Source organism: Diabrotica virgifera, chromosome 2, assembly GCF_917563875.1.
Source record: "Diabrotica virgifera virgifera chromosome 2, PGI_DIABVI_V3a".
NCBI classification, from domain to species: Eukaryota; Metazoa; Arthropoda; class Insecta; order Coleoptera; family Chrysomelidae; genus Diabrotica; species Diabrotica virgifera.
Genome location: NC_065444.1, coordinates 252945087 through 252968076, shown reverse-complemented (window position 1 = coordinate 252968076; position 22990 = coordinate 252945087). Strand labels below are relative to the sequence as shown.

The 22990-nt window shown below is 31.4% G+C and overlaps 3 protein-coding genes across 5 annotated transcripts in view; 2 read left to right on the top strand and 1 right to left on the bottom strand.

The window, feature by feature from the left end:
• The window catches only part of LOC126880538 (uncharacterized), a 391874-nt gene that overhangs the window by 98723 nt on the left and 270161 nt on the right, over nt 1-22990 (top strand). The gene's annotated exons all lie outside the window — the stretch shown is intronic.
• Nucleotides 1-22990, top strand: part of LOC114338228 (polyamine-transporting ATPase 13A3-like) — a 161595-nt gene that overhangs the window by 78585 nt on the left and 60020 nt on the right. Inside the window, exon 1 of one of the 3 annotated variants that reach the window (XM_050644457.1) lies at nt 2106-2412. The exons of the other annotated variants lie outside the window; for them this stretch is intronic. Within the exon in view, the coding sequence (XP_050500414.1) occupies nt 2406-2412 (7 nt within the window). The 5' untranslated portion in view covers nt 2106-2405. Of the gene's footprint in view, nt 1-2105; nt 2413-22990 lie in introns of those variants that run through there. 3 annotated transcript variants of the gene reach the window in all.
• LOC114338227 (uncharacterized) overlaps nt 1-22990 on the bottom strand; it is a 212355-nt gene that overhangs the window by 188536 nt on the left and 829 nt on the right. Inside the window, exon 2 of the mRNA XM_028288817.2 lies at nt 18929-18981. Within this exon, the coding sequence (XP_028144618.1) occupies nt 18929-18933 (5 nt within the window). The 5' untranslated portion in view covers nt 18934-18981. The remainder of the gene's footprint in view (nt 1-18928; nt 18982-22990) is intronic.

Here is a 22990-nt window from a genome sequence, read left to right as displayed (position 1 = left end):
AGTCTTTACCCGTGCGTCATCATTTAAAGTTTAAAGCATACGAAATAAGTCGGAAATCTATTTCACGCAACAACAAGTGGCAGAAAGTGGCTACTGTTCCGATTACGGGTTTTACTATAAAATTTGACGTTATCAAATAAATAGAATGTCAAATGTAAGTTTTGCTTCAAAATTTTTGGCAGAATAATTGCAGCTACATTTGAAGTACATTAATAAATCCTTTTAATATCATTAGTGATTAATAAATAAACAATTTATAAAAAATATAATTAAATATACAACAATGTTTACAGTGTGTTGATGTAATAGGTTTCTTTATTATTTATTTAAAAGTATTTTGCAATATGTTGAGTCTCAACAATAAACAAAAGTAATGCCATTGACTAAGGACAAGAAGGATTTTCCCCACTGATAAAATCAAAGTACAATTTTTAAAAGAGTTTTATAAGAAGTAATATTATATTTTATAACTACTAACTAATTAATTGTCATTTTATTCACTTTGACGGAAACCTAAACACAATCACTTCTTTACTGTGTGAATGACGTTAGCTTTGAATGTTTTAAATATTAATTGCCAAAATATAATTATTTACCTTAAAGTACAATATAAAATTAGTTGTGAAAACAACTGTTTGTGTATAATAAAGAAACTTCAAAACTCAAAAATTCGACAAAAACCGCAAAAAATTCAACTGACTGACAGCTCCAAAAAGTAAACAAAGCAGAGACGTCAAACAAATTGTGCTTAAAATATGAAAACATACCGAATCGTCTTTTTTTGTACCTATCTCTTTTCAATGCACTGAGTCTAGATGGTTCACAAAAATAACATGTGTTTTAACTTAATAACAAACGGCAGCAGCTAGTTTGTCATGAGTTTCATGCGTGGAAGAGAACGATGCTAGATAAGAAGTATGTGTTTTATCTCGTCAGGTATTAATGACGCACGGGTAAAGACTCGCGGACTCAACTGTAATTATATACGTTTACATCTGGAAAATGTTTCTTTGTTTTTCCATAGCACACTACTTTTCCTTAACGTCGTTTACCGGTGACATTAACAGTTGTTTAAAATTTACACGTTTCTTAAGATATCTCGAGATAGAAAAAGGGTATGCGGTTTTCGGTATTATGTTGCTAATTTGGTCTAATTTTGTAATGCAGGATTAATAATGCATACTTGTATTTAATATTCTCCAAAGAAAACTAGATTTCCGAAAATAATTAAATAACGCCTACTAGCTAGCATATTACTTATTAGGCTATTTCGAAAATAAGACTCTTACATCGACGAAAAAGAGCTGTTTTCAACAAGACTAAGTATGCAAAATTTGATTTACCAGAATCGGACTTACAGCCATTTTTTCATAAGAAGGTTCCCACTCACCCCCACCTCTTATTTGCAAAGGTAGACTTAAACGTGTGAAATCAAAAATGCGCAGAATTTTATGAAGAATACGATGATTGGATTTCCAGTGCCCTTTCATTAGGTAAATTTTGTAAACTTTTGATTTTTTAAATTTCGATATTCAATTACGCCGTCTAGCGGTGGACCTACAATTATGAAAATAATTTCCAGGCTTTTCCCGAGGCAACTTTTGTTATAAATATTTTTTTCTCAAAGCTGTACTATAAACGGTTCCTGAGATATTGCCGAGAGCCATTCTTATTGGGACACCCGGTACATTTAAAATACATTAAAAATTTGAATATGCGTCAACACTTCTCATTTTGCTCCGTTCCCCTTATTAGTCTCTTTCAGGCTGGGTTCTCCTCCCATATGGATGCCACTTGGGAACATTCTACAATCCAAAAAGAAAGTAGTAATCTTTAGAATGAAGACCAAGAATGAATAAAAGAATGAAGAATGAAGGACATAAGAGCTTGATATTAATATAAAGAAAAAAGGAATTTGAACCACATTTTTTTATTATGATAACTTATCTTTCAAACAAGCAGTTTTTTTATGTAGGTATTATTTCACCTGGTATCTTTATTGCTATCTTAATCGTTTAAGTAAAAGCAAAACATGAAACCTATTATACAATTTTCACCATACGATTTCTTCGCTCATTTGCTCGTTGATTACGCATTATTAAGTTCAATGTTGCTAATCAAATGCATGCCGCATACAGAAAGGAATGCTACACTGAGTTTCGTGAACTCGTTCCATTCGTTCAGGTGTAAATAAACAAACAAGACGTGAGATCGGTGTGTTATGTGCTTTTTTTTGTTGATTTTTTGAAGGAAGTGTTGCAATTTAGGGAAGTAGAAATAAGATCGTTGTAGCTTTCCTCAATATTGCAATATTTGTTGGGTTTTACCAGTTGCCAGTCAGTGAAACGATGTTAAGTGGAAGAATGTGTAGAGTGTTGGTAGCGTGTTTCATATGGTTTTAGTTTATGACAGGTAACAATTGCATATATGATTATTCTTATCAAAAATGAAAAATTTATATACGACATAAATACATTTACATACATAATATATTTTTAACCCTAGCGCGTGGTGTTACCGATAACATTTTTCAAAATTTTTCGAAAAGACTTTAATTATGACCACCCTGAATGTGTCCACCTATGTTTTTATTTTTGAGTTTTGAGACACTATTCCACAGACTATTTATTGTTTTATATTCCAAGCAAGAAGTCAATTTAAGAATAATATGAAGATGAAGACAAAAGAGCTATTCCAGGTCAAATCAACAAAATTTGAATTAATTTTTTTCCTGACCTATTTAGATTTTGTTAAAATTTAGAGTAGGTACTCATAGTGGATGATTAGGTGAAGAAAAATACAAAATTTTAAATTTTTATCTCGAGCCGTTTCCAAAATATGGTTATGTAAAGTTTTCCAAAAAAAAGCCAAAACACCGCTATCATACTTTTTTTGGAATGGTTGTAGAAACTGACCTAATTGAGCTAGAATGCTGGGAGAGGTGTCATTTTGCAGCATTTTTAAAGCTCTTTACAGTGATATATACAGCATGATGCTACTATAAACAAGTTTTTCTCAAACAAAAAAAAATATATTTTATTATTAATTATTAAGTTTTTTTCCAAAAAGTACATAATTTAAAATTTTCATAATATTCCTACAAATACAAAGTACTGTGGTTAATAACATATAAAAATTTTATCATGGGATGGTGATGGGTTCAACATAAAAAAAATTAATTTCACACATACACTAGGGTACAAATAAACGAAATAAATTCGTAATGTCGCAAGCTGGTGACTTAAGGAAAAGTCCCGAAACAGGTCGATTTTTATTTTTAAATTCTAATTTTTTGGCATATATATCATACTAGTGACGTCATCCATCTGGGCGTAATGACGTAATCGATGATTTTTTTAAATGAGACTAGGGGTCGTGTGCTAGCTCATTTGAAAGGTCATTCAATTCTTTATTAAGTAATATAAACAATAATATAATTATTTATACAGGGTGGCAAAAAAAGGTTTTTTTCAATTAAATTAATTGGCAATAAAAGAAGAATGTATGCAATATATTTAATTTAAACTAGATTTTACTATTGCCAGAAAACGGAAAAAATATTTGTTTCACAAATGAACATTTTTTTCTGATTTCCGACGGCAGTAAAATGTATTTTGAATTATATAAATTACATACATTCTTCTTTTTTGCTTTCTTAAATGAAGAATTTGACAGACAGCCTGTAGAGTCAACGGAGACAGTAGCAGCAATGGTCACCAAAATAACCAACGAGGAAGTGGCTCAAGCGCTTCAAAAAATAAAGAAAGGAAAAGCGGTAGGACCAGATGATATTCCTGGGGAAGTATGGAGAGCATTGGGAGAGACAGGAACAAGGTGGCTAGCAGGTCTATTTAATAGAATTATGGAAGTTGGACAAATGCCAGACGAATGGAGAAGCAGTATACTGGTACCTGTTTACAAAAACAAGGGAGATATACAACAATGTACAAACTACAGGGCTATAAAACTGCTTAGCCACACCATGAAAATATGGGAAAGAGTAATTGATAGACGGATACGTGAAGAAACCGAAATATCCGAGAATCAATTTGGCTTTATGCAGGGTAGATCAACAACAGATGCAATTTTCATTATAAGGCAGTTGATGGAAAAATACAGGAGTAAAGAAACAAACGCTCATATGGTATTCATTGATCTTGAGAAAGCATATGATAGAGTTCCTCGAGAGATTCTGTGGTGGGCACTCAATAAGAAAGGAGTCCCTGGTGAATATGTAAAGATTGTGAGGGATATGTATGAGGGAGTAACGACTAGTGTTAGGACAGGTGTGGGAGAGACTGATAAATTTCATGTGAAAGTAGGATTGCATCAAGGTTCTGTGCTTAGTCCGTATTTATTCTCATTAGTTTTGGACCAGATAACAGCGAAAATACAGGGTAACATTCCATGGTGCTTAATGTATGCTGATGATGTCGTGTTAGTAGGAAATAGTGAAAGAGACTTAGAACAAAAACTGGAACAGTGGAGACAAGCTCTGGAGGAAAAAGGTTTAAAACTTAGTAGGACAAAAACAGAGTATTTGGAATGTTCATTTAAAGATGGAGCTACTACAAATAAAATGGTATCTTTGGATGGTGAAATGATTGTAAAAAGCAATAGTTTTAAGTACCTAGGATCGGTATTACAGAGTAATGGAGAAATAGATGGAGATGCATGCAGTAGAATTAGGGCTGGATGGATGAAGTGGAAAGAAGCGAGTGGTGTGTTGTGTGACAGAAAAATTCCAATGAAGCTGAAGGGAAAATTCTATAAAACAGCCATAAGACCAGCTATGACGTACGGAACTGAATGTTGGGCAGTGAAAAAGAAAGAGGAACAGCGAATGCATGTGGCGGAAATGAGAATGCTTAGATGGATGAGTGGAGTGACAAAGAAGGATAAAATTAGAAATGAGTATATTAGGGGAAGTCTAGGTGTGGCACCAATTGATGCCAAAATGAGAGAGCATAGGTTAAGATGGTTTGGTCATGTTCAACGTCGAGACGTTAACCACCCAATACGAAGAATAGCTGAAGTGCAGATTCCTGGAAGGAGTAGGAGAGGAAGACCAAAGAAGAGCTGGGGGGAGACGATAAGGCAGGACATGTTGGTAAAGGGGAATAACATTGATATGGCCCAAGATAGAATTGTGTGGAGAAATGCAATTAGGGAAGCCGACCCCGCATAGGGATAAGGCAAAGAGAATGATGATGATACATTCTTCTTTTTTGTCAATTAATTTAATTCAAAAAATACATTTTGCCACCCTATATAAATAATTATGTTAATGTGTACCTATATTACTGAACAGAGAATTGAATAACCTTTCAAATGAGGTAGCACACGACCTATAGTCTCATTTTAAAAAATCATTGATTGCGTCATCACGCCCAGGTGGATGACGTCACTAGTATGATATAGCCAAAAATTACAATTTAAAAATAAAAATCGACCTGTTTCGGAATTTTTCCTTAAAGTCGACAGCTTGCGAAATTACGAATTTATTCCTTTCATTTGCTGTATGTATGAAATTAATTATTTTATGTTGAACCCATCACCATCCCATTATAAAATTTTTATATATTATTAACAACAGTACTATGTATTTGTAGGAATATTATGAAAATTTTAAATTATGTACTTTTTGGAACTAAACTTAATCAAAATATATTTTTCTTGTTTGAAAAAACCTTGTTTATCATAACATCATGTTGTTTATATCACGATAAAGAGCTTTAAAGTGCTGCAAGATGACACCTCTCTAAGCATTCTAGCTCAATTAGGACAGCTTCTACAACCATTCCAATAAAGTATGGTTGTGGTGTTTTGGATTTTTTTAGAAAACTACATAAGCATATTTCGGAAACGGCTTGAGATAAAAATTTAAAATTTTGCATTTTTGTTTCCCTTATGAGCGACTATGTGTATTCCAAATTATAACCAAATCTGAAGAGGGGTGGAAATTAGGTGTGTTGAGTTGATATGTACGATGTTGTATTGAAAAATTCCTAACGTACTTTAAAGGAAAATAAAATTTGGATACATTTCTTAAAACTAACTTGCAACGCCTCCTAGACCTTTCAAAAAATATATTGCTTTCAAACCCGGCTTCCAAGCTTTTATATTAACTCTTCGACAACACATTGCAATTGATCCAGTCTTTACTGCTATGCACCTAAAAATCTCAACACAATTTTTTACAATTGTAAAATGGGATTTAATGCAAAATACAACTGCAACAAGAATACAATACAACTGAGAATACAACTGCGAATACAACAAAGAATACAACTGCAACAATTATTGTTTTGCTCATTAACATGTACCAGCTGTCAAGGTCAGTCGTGCTCCAATGTTGAATCGCCATCAGTCGAGGGTTCGTACGATATCTGCAAGAAGACATATAGGACAATTTACTTGCACCCATCACGAAGAATAACATCAACAAGAATAAAAAAAAGTTACGAGATGCTATGAAAAATATTATATGGGTACGAAACAGACGAAATATTTTCAAATTTCCTAAATTTCTTGGGAGTCCAGACTACTTTCTTAATTTTCAATAGTACCTACCGTTTTTTTATTATTGAATAGTACTGAATTAAACAGGATCAGAAGATATGATAGAATAGGTAGGTCCGTGACTCAGTCTGAGGAAATTGTGACGTCCGGAAAATGCTTCGAAGAATGTCTCTACTTTGAAAGAACTCTTAATTTCAAGAAGTCTAAAAATGAGTTTGATTAACTAAGTACTTAATATTCCCAATATACAGAGGTGTTGATACTCCCAATATACAGGGTGTCCAGAAACTCTACCGACAAATGAAGACAGGAGATTCCTCAGATAATTTTAAGAAAATTTAACCAAGTTCACTTAGTCCGAAAACGCTTCCTAAGGGAGCTAGAGCTATTTGAAGATGGCGTGTTGTAACTAGTTTTTCTTATTAAATACCTCTAGAACGCTTCTAGTTAGATAATCGAAAATTGGTACGCATATTTATCTTCAAGAGATAAATCGATTCCATCCATTGCGAATTTCTAGTACCGGCCATAGGCGTCCGTTTTGGGTAGGGCAACGGTTATTTTATAGCCTAACTTTTTTTTCCTTAAAATTGAAGCATTTTTGACTCAGGAATATTAAATTGTGAGGTATTCTAGTACTAAAAGGTACTCTTGATTTAAGTCAGTTTTCTAGAAAAATCGATTTGAAAAAATTTTGATTTTGAAGATTTTGATTTGAAAGATTTTGAAAAAAACTAGAATACCTCATAATTTAATAATCTAGTGTCAAAAATGCTTAAAAATTAAAGACAAAAAAGTTATGCGATAAAATACCCGTTGACCTACCCAAAACCGACGCATATGACCGGTACTAAAAATTCGAAATTAATTAAATCGATTTGTCTCTGGAATATAATATTCTAAGATACTAAATAGTTTTTTTGATTTTTTTTTTAAATTCAAAAAACGAAAAATTTTCAAATTGATTTTTCTAGAAAACGGTGTATCCTATCAACTTAAAAAGCAAGAGGAGCTTTTAGTACATACTGGAATAGCTCACAATTTAATAATCCAGATACAGTAACCGTTGCCCTACCCAAAAAGGACGCCTATGAGCGGTACTAGAAAATTGCAATGGATGGAATAGATTTATCTCTAGAAGGTAAATACGTATACCATTTTTTGTTTTTCTAAATAGAAGCGTTCCAGGGGTATTTAAGAAAAACTAATTACCAGACGCCATCTTCAAATAGCTCTAGCTCCATTAGGAAGCATTTTCGGACTAGGTGAATTGGTTTAAATTACCTTAAAATTATCTGAGAAATCTCCTGTCTTCGTTTGTCGGTAGAGTTTCTGGACACCCTGTATACTGACATACAGATGCAAATCTTTGACCTTGCTTCAATCGGAAAGAAGAAAGTTAAACGCCACTGAAATGTTGTGTTGGAGATGAATATTACGAATTCCGTGGATTGACCACAAGACCGATCCTTAAATTTTAAGAAAACTATAGATCAGTAATGAACATGGACAGTACTACGAATCTTTGAAAGTAAAGTATTGATAACAATATATGACGGAGTTAATGAACAGGGTATGTGGAGAAGGCAATATAATTTCAAACTCTATAGACTTTTTGGTGATGCAGTTATCGTGAAAATCATAAAAATATACCGCCTAAGATGGGTGGGCCACGTTATGCGGATGGATGAAAATCCTGCTAAAAAAACTATGATAAAAGGTACGCAATTTGCAAAAATGCAAAGCTTTCATTAATTCTTGGATTTTTTGGAGTATATTCCTGCCCTCAAATCATCTCCAGTCTTGGATCTGTCTGTGTACCAGATCTTACCTTGTTGGTCGTGGTACTCCTCGTGCTGCTGTACAGAACAGCAGCTCAGTACAACGATATCGCTCAAAGAGCGATGGAGAGGGCCATGCAAGGGATTAGTTTGAGAGACAGAATTCGAAATATCGATATTCGTGAAAGAACAAAGATTACTGATGTTGCAGAACGTATAGCAAGGCTCAAGTGGCATGTTGCCCGAGATAAACCCTAAAAATGGACAGAGAGACCAACAAACTGGAGACCAAGAGAGAACAGGCGAGGAGTAGGCAGACCGCAGAAGAGATGGGCAGATGATATCAAACAAGTCGCGGGCAAGCAGTGGATGAGAATTGCCAAGAGTAGAAATCGATGGAAGCAAATGGAAGAGGCCTATGTCCAGCAGTGGACGAACACAGGCTGAAGAAGAAGAAGAAGTATCCAACTAAGTTTTCCAAATCCTGACCATGCTAATCTCGCTCTTCTAGTAATTTCGCCTCAGTGTACCATATCCCCATTTCTTCTAGACAAACAAAACGAAAAATGCTTCTAGAATACACTTCAAATCACTTCATTTGTTTACAATGGTCAAAATAAAGTTCTTTAGATATAGTTTTTTTTTTATTTTTAATATAATATTATTCATGGCATAAATCCCTGATATGATATATCATATCTGGGATTAAGAGATGCACAATGCACATATAAGCATCTAATTGCACACGGTTTGTCTACAGTCTATAATTAAATAGATACACTGGGGTGCAAAATTGACCGGACACCTTAAAAATGGGCGATTTTTGATGTCTCGAATTTCTTAAACCTGTTGTCCCATTTAAGTGATTTTTTAATATGTTATAGCCTTATTCTATATCAATATCGCTGTAATAACATTGTGGCTAAACAGCTAAATTTTCATTTCATACCGGGTGTACCGATGAAACTGTGTTTTTTCTCAAACTTCGCATCACCCTTTGGAATATTCTAGCATTTATAAAATACTCAAATTAAAACCCAACTATAGCCTTATGTTTTCTCAACATTCTGTTTTTTGATTCATTCGCTTAAGTAGGACCATAAAAAAGTTAGGAAATTTAACAACTAGCCATGTTCTTTATCAATACAGGGTGTTTCTAAATAAGTGCGACAAACTTTAAGGGGTAATTCTACATGAAAAGATAATGACAGTTTGCGCTTTATAAACCTATGTCCGCAAATGCTTCATTTCTGAGATAAAGGGTGTTGAAATTTTTCTTACAAACTGACGATTTATTCATTCCTTAAAAACCAGTTGAGATATGCAAATTAAATTTGGTGGGTGTTAAGACGTAGTTATTGTACATTTTTTAACATACAAGTAAGAATTTAATATTCACCATTGGCGCGCATACGGGTAATACAAGCCCTCATATTACCCGTATGTGCGCCAATGGTGAATATTAAATTCTTAATTGTATGTCAAAAAATGTGCAATAACTACTTCTTAAAACCCACCAAATTTCATTTGCATACCTCAACCGGTTTTGAAGCAATAAATAAATCGTCAGTTTGTAAGAAAACTTTCAACACCCCCTATCTCGGAAACGAAGCATTTGCAGATATATCGTTGATAAAGCAAACTGTCATAATTTTTTCATGCAGAATTACCCCTTAAAGTTTGCCAATTATTATTTAAAAACACGCTGTATTGATGAAAAACATGGCTAGTTGTTAAAGTACCTAACTTTTTTATTATCCAACATAAGCGAATAAATCAAAAAACAAAATATTGAGAAAACATGAGGCTAGAGTTAGATTTTAATTTCAGTATTTTATAAATGCTCGAATATTCCACAGGGTGATGCGAACTTTGAGAAAAAAACACAGTTTAATTGATACACCCGGTATACAATGAAAATTTAACTGTTTGGCAACAATATAATTACAGCGATATTGCTAAAGAATAAGGGTATAACATATTAAAAAAATCACTTAAATCGGACAACAGGTTTAGGAAATTCGAAACATCAAAAATGACCCATTTTTAAGGTGTCCGGTTAATTTTGCACCCCAGTGTATTTACTAAGCATGGAATGTCTCAATTTTCTCAGCCACGCCTTGCGCGATTGGTATAAATCTGGTTTGTTGGAAAATGGCGTTATGGTAGGGGAGCAAAGTATGCCAAATGTGCAGTCACTCGAGCGCTTTGGACACCTATTGGGTTGTGAAGAGTAGGTCCTAAAACCAAAAAAAGTGAAGTAACATTTTCCATTTTAGTGGGCGCTTGCCATTTTTTAATTTAATTTTCCATTTCCAACAATCGTTTTTTCCGAGTATAACGCCATCTATGCATAATTCGAAAAAATGTTTCGAATAAAAGTTACTTATTTTTTCGTAAGGAATCCAAATCTGCAATAAAAAATTGGGTCTCCTATTTAAGATTTTAAGGTAACCCCCCACTCCACCTCCGTGGTGTTTGGTTCCATTCGATAGATTTTTTAAAAATATTAAATAAGTGTATTTTACAGTTTTTCGATCTGATATTCATTTCGCGAAATATCGCGGGATTCGTATTTAAAATATTAAATTTACCCCCCACCCCTTTCCGTGGGAAGTCGTGTTTGGCATCATTCGATAGATTTTTAACAAATATTGAGCACATATTTTTTAGTTTTTCGATCTGTCACTCATTTCGCGAGATATTCGCTTTTTTCTTGTGAAACTTTGGGACTCGCCCATTTCCTTACTCCCGGCTAAAATCGTCAAATTTTTGAAATATACACTCTTTTGCATGTCCTTAACTTACCTTATCTTAATCTGACAATTTCGAGTTTTTTTAAGGATAGATTTTTTTCGGGCCCCCCTTAACGAACTCCCCTGTGCTAAGAGCCAATATATGGTAGAGGTACATCTGCAGGGTACCAGGTTTCTCCCCATATGATAATCTGACGCGCTCGAGTAACTGCAAAAATCCCCGCTTGGGCTCCCCTACCATTATACCTGAGTTGATTCGGTTATTTTTAAAATCCCAGTAAGTCTATTCCATTGACTTTTTACCTTATAAATTTCGTTGTGTGAAAATATCAGACAATAATAATTTTCCAATAATGTATTTGGTTGCAATATGATGTAGCTTCACCTCACTATGCGCGTCAGGTTAAGCATAGTTTTATCCAAGAGCCCCTGAGGTCACCCGATATGAATCTTTTAGTTTAGACTATTTCCTATGGTTTCCCATATGAAATGGTTTTCCTATGGTTTCCTATATGACCCAATACTTTTTTGTGTTTAACAATGACATATCGAATGTTACAACATACAAAATAAATGAAAACCGCAACTAGTTTGCTTAAGGGGTTACGTAGGTCTTGGGGTAAAAAAAGTGACTTTTTAAAAAAAATATATCTCGCGAAACTAAAAATTATTTTTATTTATAATTGGTACATGTAAAAGTATAGTACTTAAGGTACTCTCAAAAAAATTTTCAGCCAAAAATATTCATTTTTGTAGAGTTGACTGCAATTTTTCGACAACAGCCCTTTTTTGCGGTGGGCAGCATAACTCAAGTCCAGTCTCATCTGAAATCAAAAAATCAAAAAAGTTTCTTGTAGTTTATCCCTCTGGCTAGTGAATGAACGAAGGAATTTTTATTAGGTGAAGTTGTTTTTGTTTTATAAAAAAAAAACTACTTTAAAAATGGTAATTTTTGAAAAAATGAGAAAAATTGGGGTCGAAAATGTGTTTAAACTTATGCAAAATCTTCAAATTTATTTTTTTTTAATTCCTTCGTTCATTCACTAGCCAGAGGTATAAACTACAAGGAACTTTTTGATTTCAGATGAGACTGGACTTAGTTATGCTGCCCACCGCAAAAAAGGGCTGTTGTCGAAAAATTGCAGTCAACTCTACAAAAATAAATATTTTTGGCTGAAAATTTTTTTGAGAGTACCTTAAGTACTATACTTTTACAAGTTCCAATTACAAATAAAAAGAATGTGTGTGTACTTTGTACGCACGTAAGAAGTTATACTTATTCGCGGTGTGCAAGTACTTGGAAGGGAATAAAGAAACGATCGTGCGCGAATAGCGGAGAAATATTGCAACTTTCTTAAATAATTCATATTGTCAATTGAAATTGTCAAATTGACGTACATTTCATATCTACTGTCATTGAAGAAAAAAAATTTAATGTTGCTATATTGATATGATATGCAATTATTATATAAACGTAAATTTAATTAATTGTATTTTGCTTGCAGTACTGCATTTTAATAACTAATTTTATTTACTACATACATTGGTTTACGTTTTAATAACATAACCTGAATCTTATTTTTTCTTCTTATTATTTTTTTGGACTATGGCCTTGACAATTATCCAGTAACCAGGACTATATAATTGGCCAATACAATTAAAAGTGCGAATAAAGTTGCAGAGCGTAGAAATAGGTGTCGCTTTGCCGAACTTGCACGGTCCCAATAACAGAATAAAACACACACAAACACATTGAAAAATGCCACAAATGATTTCTGAACAATAATTTTTGGAAAAATTTTAATTAAATACGTATTTTCTTAAAAAAAATTATATAATAATATACTTACAATTATAAATTGTATAAAAAAAATAAAAGAAAAATAAAAATTTGTATTGGGGATTGAACCCACGTACATTGTGTTCAAATTCCAGCACCTTTAGATATCGGCTACGGGGACATAATATGCATTTTACTGGAAGATAGAGCAACTGAACAACTTGACAGTTCCGAATTAAACCACATTAGTTTGATGTCTAAGGAATTTAAATATTACAACACAACAAAACAGAGCAAGAAAACAATATTAGATGAATATTTTTAGAAATTTTGTTGGTTAGGTAGGTTTATTTTACATACATACTTATGTAATTTTTTATTGTGATACTGAAACATTTACAATTATTATTACGTACTTGTTGCTTTTAAAAACTATTTAAAAAGTCACTACAATTATAAACTTTTTTGTTTCTGTCCTCACAACAATAAAACTAATATATTATACAACATTTGTTTACCTCCATATTGAACAATTATTATTGACAGATCATTTCAACACCCAATCAGATCCCGTATAACGACTAATACCATACTGTCTTTACTGTGTAAAGAAGTATAACTTCAAAAATAATTTTTAGTTTTCGAGATATAATTTTTTTAAAAAGTCACCTTTTTTACCCGCAAGATCTATGTAATCCCTTAAAGACTTCCTTGCTTTCTAATACATATTGAAATTGATGAGTTGTGATAGTTGATATCTTAATATTTCATTAAAAGTAGGAAAATACTAATAGCCATTTAGATAAAATTTAATATTCACGCAACATTACAAACAAAATGTTTATTTCAGGAAAAAGTGTTAAATTGGGTTTTTTTATATATGTATTATACTTTGTTACATAAGTATATTTTATTATTTAAGTGCATGACTAAATTAATATATTATCAATTATATAGTCAAACTATATTGCTAAACCCGTTTTTATGATAATCGTTTCACAGGCATACTTAGTGTTATTAAAACCATTTGCCTACTATTAAAACACTCAGTATGTATCATCATTGTTTTGCTCATGATCTAGTACATGTTATCAAGGTAATTACAAATAATTACAAGATGTAAATATCATTGTATAATGACTCTTACAGAGTATTGCCATGGCTTCATTGGTACCTACCTATTGTAAAAGAGGTTCTTCACGAAGTAACACATTAAACAAGCATTATCAAGGTAACAAATGATTGCTTAAATTTTAGTTATATAATTTTAAAATGATTCTCTAATTTCTATTATATTTGAATTTGACAAATGTGCTCTCTTTTCTTTTCACTATTATCTATTTTTCTTTTCCGGTGTGAACTGGCGAAGAGTGCCGTGCCACATTCCATGGGATCCCGGCTTTAGCTGTTCCCGTTGAATATAGAAATAATTTATTTGACACCGGGTATCATAATAGCCGTTAATTCTACACTATTGCCAACCCTTTCACGCTTCAAGTTCTTATGATATAATTTTATAATAAGTAACGATCTATTTACATTGATACATTGATAGTGTTAAACTGAAAGTATATAATTAAATATTGTGAGAAGGACAACTATATGTTTAGTAATTAATGAGTGAATGTTCTTACTTTCCTTTCGGAGCTGGAACGGTATAATAGCCCGGGAGGTAGTGTCAAATTTTACCGGAGCATTTTAGCATGGCTGGTTTCTTTTTATTTAGGTAGGTGTTCCAAAGCTTATTAACAAATAATGTGTCAGCTGGCCCAAAACCGGGGATTTTAGACAAGAAAAGGTAAAATATGAAAGTTGATGGACAAACGCTACAACTTAAATGTCAAATATTTATATACGTTATTCAATACATTTGATAGCTTTGCTTACTTGGCTCCTACCTTTCACTCAAGAGATCCAGGTTCAAATCCTGACGCGGAAAATTCTTTTTGTTTTTTAAATTGACATTTTATTTTGAAAAATAATTATTTTTATAATACCACGTTTTTATTATTTATACGAGACAATATAAAAAAATCTGTTTGTCTTTTATAGAATCGCAAACTATGCATTTTTGGTCATAATATTATGATTAATCTTAATAAGCAAATTTGTTGTACATGAACTTCTGAAGGTAAGCTGAGTTGGTAAGACCAACAATCTAAGTGGAAAGGGAGACATTATTTGTTATTTTTTTGGACAAACTGTTTTTTCTTAATTTTATATGTTGTAGAACCGAAAGATACAACCCTAAATTTTTACTTTTCTCTCACCAACCCCCATTTTTTAATAGCAATCTAAATATTTCCCTATTCTCTATAATACATAAAAATGAATGTTTGTCTGTACCTATGTCCCTTATGGAATCGTAAACTATGCATTTGGTAGAATAAAGTATAGGTACGCAATATTTTTTAGTATTTTTTGGCTTTCTGGTAATTTTTAGGCATTAAACTTTCAAACATTATTTAGTTTTAAGGCGGTACGAAGTTTGCCGGGTCAGCTAGTTAATAATAAAAAAATATTCTTGGACTAGTGTGGCAAAGATTAAAAAGTATAAATCAATAATTTATGAATTTTAGATTGTAATAAAAAAGCGTCAGCTGCATCATGTACGTTGCAAAAAATGTTAGCTGGCCAAGTGGACATGCCGTGGTATTATAAGAATAACTATTTTTCAAAATAAAATGAAATGTCAATTTAAAAAACAAAAGGAATTTTCCGCGCCAGGATTTGAACCCGGATCTCCTGAGTGAAAGGTAGGAGCCAAGTAAGCAAGTCTATTAAATGTTCTGAGTAACGTATATAAATATTTGACATTTAAGTTGTAGCGTTTGTCCATCAACTTTCACATTTTACCTTTTCTTGTCTAAAATCCCCGGTTTTGGGCCAGCTGACACATCATTTGTTAATAGGCTTTGGAACACCTACCTATACAAAAAGAAAACAGCCATGCTAAAATGCTCCGGTCAAATTTGACACTACCTCCCTGGATATAATTCATACTTTAGTCAGTTCAGGTTAGTCATTTGGTGTAAATATTTAGAGAACAGAAAAAATATTTAACTATTTTTCTATTATAATCTCCTGGACAAACAAATGTCACTCAGATTCAAAAACAAAATATGTACAAAACTTTTTGTGTACAGAAAACACATTTTTTGTATTTATTAATGTATTAATTCATAGTATTACCGGTGAATTTCCGAATTCTTGTCGCTATTATGAAAGTTACAAGTAAGTGGATTTTTAAAAAACATTTCTTCTATTCCCGGTGTGCAAGTACTTGGAGGGGATACGAGAAACGATTGTGCGCGAATAGCGGAAAAATGTTGCAACTTTCTTAAATAATTCATATTGTCAATTGAAATTGTCAAATTGACGTACATTTCATACCTACTGTCATTGAAGAAGAAAAATTATATATTGCTCCACAATATTGATATGATATACAATTATTATATAAAGGTAAATTTATTTAATTGTATTTTGCTTGCAGTACTGCATTTTAAGAGGCTACAGTAGCGATCAACAGGTAGCAACAAACGCGTTCCAAGATTGCGGCTCTAATTTTGAATATTTTGTCGAGATATTTGGCACACATATTCGTAATATAATAAAGAATGGCGGTACAGAGCCCAATTTCAGAAATATGTTAGTACGTGGAAATTACTCTATAACTAAATAAAATATTGAAAAGAGGAGCCTGTACCGCCATTAAGAAGAAAAAAAAACTTTCTTCAAATAAACTTTTTTATCCCATGCCTAGATTTTGTGTAATCTTGGAACTACTAAAATTTTTTATTTCTAACAAGAAATCGAACATATTATAACTAAATAACTAATTAGGCAACATAGAGAAATTATCACTGTCATTTTGACAAACCTGCGTCAGATTTTCTCTAATCTGTTCTGTCATCTTTATCGATATCCTGTTCAGTGCAGTAGTGTGTTAATTTAAGAATTCGTTATTGTTGTTTCATAGGAAAGAAGTGTTTAGTGATAGTTAATTTATAATATATTTGTTGTTGTTGTATAAGTTGTTGGCCTCTTTGAAAGAATAGATTGTTGTTAATTGTGAGTTTTAGTTATATGTAGGTAGGTAAGTATATTTTACGTAAAAATATTTCGAATTCTAATGCGAGTATATAAAGTTTTAGGAGGATTTTTTATTCTAAAAATATTATCAATAGTTTAACAAAATGGAAAAAGTAAATCAAACGAAAAATAAAGTGAAACCTTCCAAGAAAAAGTCACATTAAAAACCGTGCCAAAATTATGCGAAAATCGAAATTTGTTTCGCTTCACAACAAAAAATGATTATTTATTATTGTTTTATTATTAGATATTTCATGCAAATGCCTTTCTAAATACCTATCTTAACATAAAATGTTCACCCATTTTGGTTTATTTTTATAAATATCTATTTATTAATAACAAAATCGTTTTCTATTACTTCCATTTAGCGCGACTATGATATTGTCAAAATATTAATCTTAGTTAATGTCAAAGATTACCACTGTTGCCAAAGTTTATGATACTATCTCCCGAAGTTATATTTTGTTGCTACCTGTTGATCGCTACTGTTTACTCTTAAGAGGCTACAGTAGCTATCAACAGGTAGCACAAACGCGTTCCAAGATTGCGGCTCTAATTTTGAATATTTTGTCGAGATATTTGGCACACATATTCGTAATATAATAAAGAATGGCGGGCGGTACAGAGCCCAATTTCAGAAATATGTTAGTACGTGGAAATTACTCTATAACTAAATATAATATTGAAAAAAGGAGCCTGTACCGCCATTAAGAAGAAAAAAAATAAACTTTCTTCAAATAAACTTTTTTATCCCATGCCTAGATTTTGTGTAATCTTGGAACTACTAAAATATTTTATTTCTAACAAGAAATCGAACATATTATAACTAAATAACTAATTAGGCAACATAGAGAAATTATCACTGTCATTTTGACAAACCTGCGTCAGATTTTCTCTAATATGTTCTGTCATCTTTATCGATATCTGTTCAGTGCAGTAGTGTGTTAATTTAAGAATTCGTTATTGTTGTTTCATAGTGTGTGTGTGTGTTCACAAAGAGGGGATGGCATTAGATAAACTTTTTGCCACAGATATAAGTTGTTTCATAGGAAAGAAGTGTTTATTGATAGTTAATTTATTATATATTTGTTGTTGTATAAGTTGTTGGCCTCTTTGAAAGAATAGATTGTTGTTAATTGTGAGTTTTAGTTATATGTAGGTACCTAGGTAAGTATATTTTACGTAAAAATATTTCGAATTCTAATGTGAGTATATAAAGTTTTAGGAGGATTTTTTATTCTAAAAATATTATCAATAGTTTAACAAAATGGAAAAAGTAAATCAAACGAAAAATAAAGTGAAACCTTTCAAGAAAAAGTCCATTAAAAACCGTGCCAAAATTATGCGAAAATCGAAATTTGTTTCGCTTCACAACAAAAAATGATTATTTATTATTGTTTTATTATTAGATATTTCATGCAAATACCTTTCTAAATACATACCTATCTTAACATAAAATGTTCACCCATTTTGGTTTATTTTTATAAATATCTATTTATTAATAATAAAATCGTTTTCTATTACTTCTATTTAGCGCGACTATGATATTGTCAAAATATTAATCTTAGATAATGTCAAAGATTACCACTGTTGCCAAAGTTTATGATACCATCTCCCGAAGTTATATTTTGTTGCTACCTGTTGATCGCGGTTTTTTCATATTTAGAGGTCCATTGACTATATGAAACAATAAAACCCCGTTAACGTTGTAGTTCCTTTCTAAAATACATAATCAATAGCCTATTTGGGCATGTTGCTTATATACCATTATAAAAGTATATGAGATATCCCTTGAAGAAGAAGATCAATTATTAAAGAACCCTACAATTTTTTTGTATTACATCATGATAAAGAAAATTAATTTCTAATTTGATCTGAATGATTTTATTCATATAATTCTTTATTTATTTAATAAAGGATATATATTAGCTTTGGTTTATTAGACACCAGTAGAACAAAACCAATTTAATATTGAAATAATGAACAAAACTTACCGCATGTCAATCGGATTCCATAATCTTTTAGTAACTGCAGGGATGGTCTAGTGCTAAAAATAGATTCATACGTTAAAGCATTTCTTAATTATTATAATTATTAACTTCTTAAAAGATAAATAAAGGCGAGAAAATACAATTTGAATTAGGTTAATGAAGAAATTATTCGTCAAATTGGTAGTGTCTAAGAATGTCTGTGTTTCTAACGTAGTGGAAAAGAGGCTGGAGAGTAGGAATTAGTAATACTTCTTGTAGTCCTGACGCCAGGGGGTGGGTACAACGGCCTCCTTTATTCAGATGGACTTAACCAAGTTTTTTTATGTATTTTGACCCGTAGAACACGAATTTTTTTAGTAACAGTTGATCTGGATGTCGATAAGATTGTTATAAACAAAGAACTTGAGGAATTACATAACAGCGGTTTCTCGCAAAACAAAACTTTTTTTTTTGTATTTTTTGGTTCATTCTAAGGAAAAATGTTCCTACAAGTTTTTTCGTATGATGCATAGTTTTCGAGATAAACGCGGTTGAACTTTCAAAAAATCGAAAAATTGCAATTTTTGAACCCGAATAACTTTTGAGTAAAAAATAAAATAGCAATTCTGCTTACCGCATTTGAAAGTTCAAGTCAAATTATACCGGTTTTGATTATTTGCATTGCTAAAAATTAACTTTTTTATTGTTAAACAAAGCTATGAACACATTATGCTTGAGTGACGTTTTCAATGCATTTCTCATTTAAAATCGAACGAGTAGACGAGCCTACAAACATTCAATTTCTACGTAGGATGCATTAAAACGCATTGTACACGGGAAACACTACTTGTTTATAGCTTTTTTTGACAATAAAAAAAATTATCAATACAAAACAAATAATCAAAACCGATAGAATGTGACTCGAACTTTCAAATGCGGTAAGCAGAATTGCTAGTTTAATTTTTAATCAAAAGTTATTCGGGTTCAAAAATTGCAATTTTTTGATTTTTTGAAAGTTTAACCGCGTTTATCTCGAAAACTATGCATCCTACGAAAAAACTTGTAAGAACATTTTTGGCTTAGAATGACCCAAAAAATACAAAAAAAATGTTTTGTTTTGCAAAAAATTGCTGTTATGTAATTCTTCAAGTTCTTTGTTTATAACAATCTTATCGACTGATCCAAATCAACTGTTACCCAAAAAATTCGTGTTCTACGGGTCAAAATACATAAAACAACTTGGGTAAGTCCATCTGAATAAAAGAGGCCGTTGTACCCCCCCCCCCCGGCGACATGACTATTATTGTCATTTCAATGAATTTATTTCAAAAATGATTTTTTTGGCCACCATGTATAAATAATTTTGTTAATGTTTATATTAATGAATAGAGAATTGAATATCCTTTCAAATGAGCTAGCACACGACCCCTATTCACGCCCAGATGATGAGATTCACGTGATTTTTCCAAAAAATACTCAAAATACCCCAATACCCAAAAAAAGCTCAAGTTCAAAATAAAAAAAAAATTGGAGTTCTGAACTCGATACTTAATATCTCTACAGTTTTACTTGATTTTTCCAAAAGTACTGAAAGGAAAAAATATAATTTATGTTTTATTTTTGAAAAGGCAGTTGGACGACCTTTAAAATGAGGTATCACTCAACCCCCTTTAGTTGGAAACTGGTCTACAAAATGTCCCCCTTTATACCTTTACAAATTGACACATTGTATGCCAAAAAATCATAATTTAAAAATAAAAATCGGACTGCTTCATTACCAACAAGCAGAACTGTTTACAGAGACGATCGCGGTGTGCAAGTACTTGGAAGAGAAACGAGAAACGACCGTGCGCGAGTCGCGGAGAAATATTGCAACTATCTTAAATAATTCATATTGTCAATTGAAATTGTCAAATTGACGTATATTTCATACCTTCTGTCATTGAAGCAGAAAAATTATATATTGCTCCACAATATTGATATGATATGCAATTATTATATAAAGGTAAATTTAATTAATTGTATTTTGCTTGCAGTACTGCATTTTAATAACTAATTTTATTTACTACATACAATTGTTTACGTTTGCATAACATAACATGCATCTTATTTTTTCTTCTTATTATTTTTTTGGACTATGGCCTTGACAATTATCCAGCAACCAGGACTAATATAATTGGCCAATATAATAGGGAACTTGCACATTTTTTTTATTACATAATAATTAATGTTAAGTTTTGTATAAAAATGAGATTTCCAAAATTTCACGCTTCAAAACCTCATAATAACTTAGATGTACAAATTTAAAGTCTTCGGTATTTTAAAGTAGTTCGAACGGCCCGTGACGTCACCTAGTTTTACATTAGTTATTAATATGGTTATATTTCGCTCTGTCTAGGTAAACGCTAACGTGTACGCAAATAAAAAAGATAGGTACATACACGCGAATTAAACTTCATCATGCCAGTGACGTCATTATTTAACGTACGCAGTGACTGTATATTTTGGTAAATATTCTCCTTTTCATGAACATTTTTCAGTGCGTCACAAATTATAGAAAAAAAGGTAAGTCCGTGATAATACACATTTATGACATTTATTCTAACGTGACATTTTAGTTAAATCTGACAGTTGTCAAATTTTATTTTCAATTTGGAATAAAACCAAATCAATTGTGTCTATTGCATTTATAAAATGGTATTTTCTTTCATTTGTATAGTCTTATAAATTGTACAGATTATATTGATAATATTATTATTTTATCTAATAAATAATTCTTTTTTGATTATGGCGCCATCTATCGACAACTAGAATAATCACCGAACTAAAATAATTACCAAAGTATTCACAGACGTGCCTTTTTTTCTGTCACATACAATTTAATGCGTTAGAGAGAAATCGAAAAACTGTGACGCACTGAAAGATGATCATGAGAAAAAGAATACATGCTATTTTGATATGTTTAGTGTTTGTTTGATAGAAAAATAGTTGTTAAGGGAAGGGAAGCAGAACTATTCAGATGTTTCAAACTTAATTGTAATAAATCAATGTATATAATAAAAGTATATATTTAGGTTAGCAAAATAAATATATGTATTTAGTTGACATGACACGTACAAAATATTGCTAAAATAATTTTTATACGTAAGTTAATTATTATAATCAACTATTCTAAATTGGAAATGAGCCACAATTTAACTAAAAAAAGATTTTATTAACGTTTCCACGTCCAAATCGGATGTCATTGTCAAAATACAAAAATTAGTCAGATTAAATAAATTATTAGAAAAAAATTTTTACTAAGCAAGAACATTTTTGTTTAATTTAATAATATTTTGTATTTTGACAACGACGTCCGATTTAGATGTTGAAACGTTAATAACATCATTTTTTTAGTTAAATTGTGGCTTAGTTCCCATTTAGAATAGTTGATGACAAAAATGCCACAAGGAAATAGCTTCATAACAAGTTAATTATTATTGTGAAAGCTTAGGTCTTCCTTTTATTTTAATTTTGGACGGTAATACTAAATATTGTATATACTAAATTGTAACATATTGTAATACTAAATACTGTATTTCACTTATAACTAAAAAAAATATATATTAATTTATAGTCTCTTAACTTTTTCATACTGTTTTAAAATGTTGTTAAACTCGTTAAAACAACTAAATAATTGTCCACACTGCATAGTTAATTTAACAACAAACACTAAACAAATAAAAAATAAGAAATCTCTTTACTAATCAATATTTAAATTAAAGTATAAACACAACGCAATTAAACAAATTCCAACACTCTGACACTAACTTTTTTATTTGCGTACACGTTAGCGTGTACCTAGACACAGCGTTATATTGAGGTATATTCTTCTTTTCCTTCTTTAGTTAATTGGCCTCCACCTACTTGGGTATTTCGCCAGTTCGTCGTAGGGTAATAAAGGAAAAATATTTATATTCTAATGACATTTATCGTATGTCGTTGTAATAATATATACCAGTTTGTTGAGATTGGAGTTTGATACAGTTTTTGAAGGAAAGAAAAGAAGGTTTACTATTGAAAATAAAACCATTCTGTAAAAGTAAA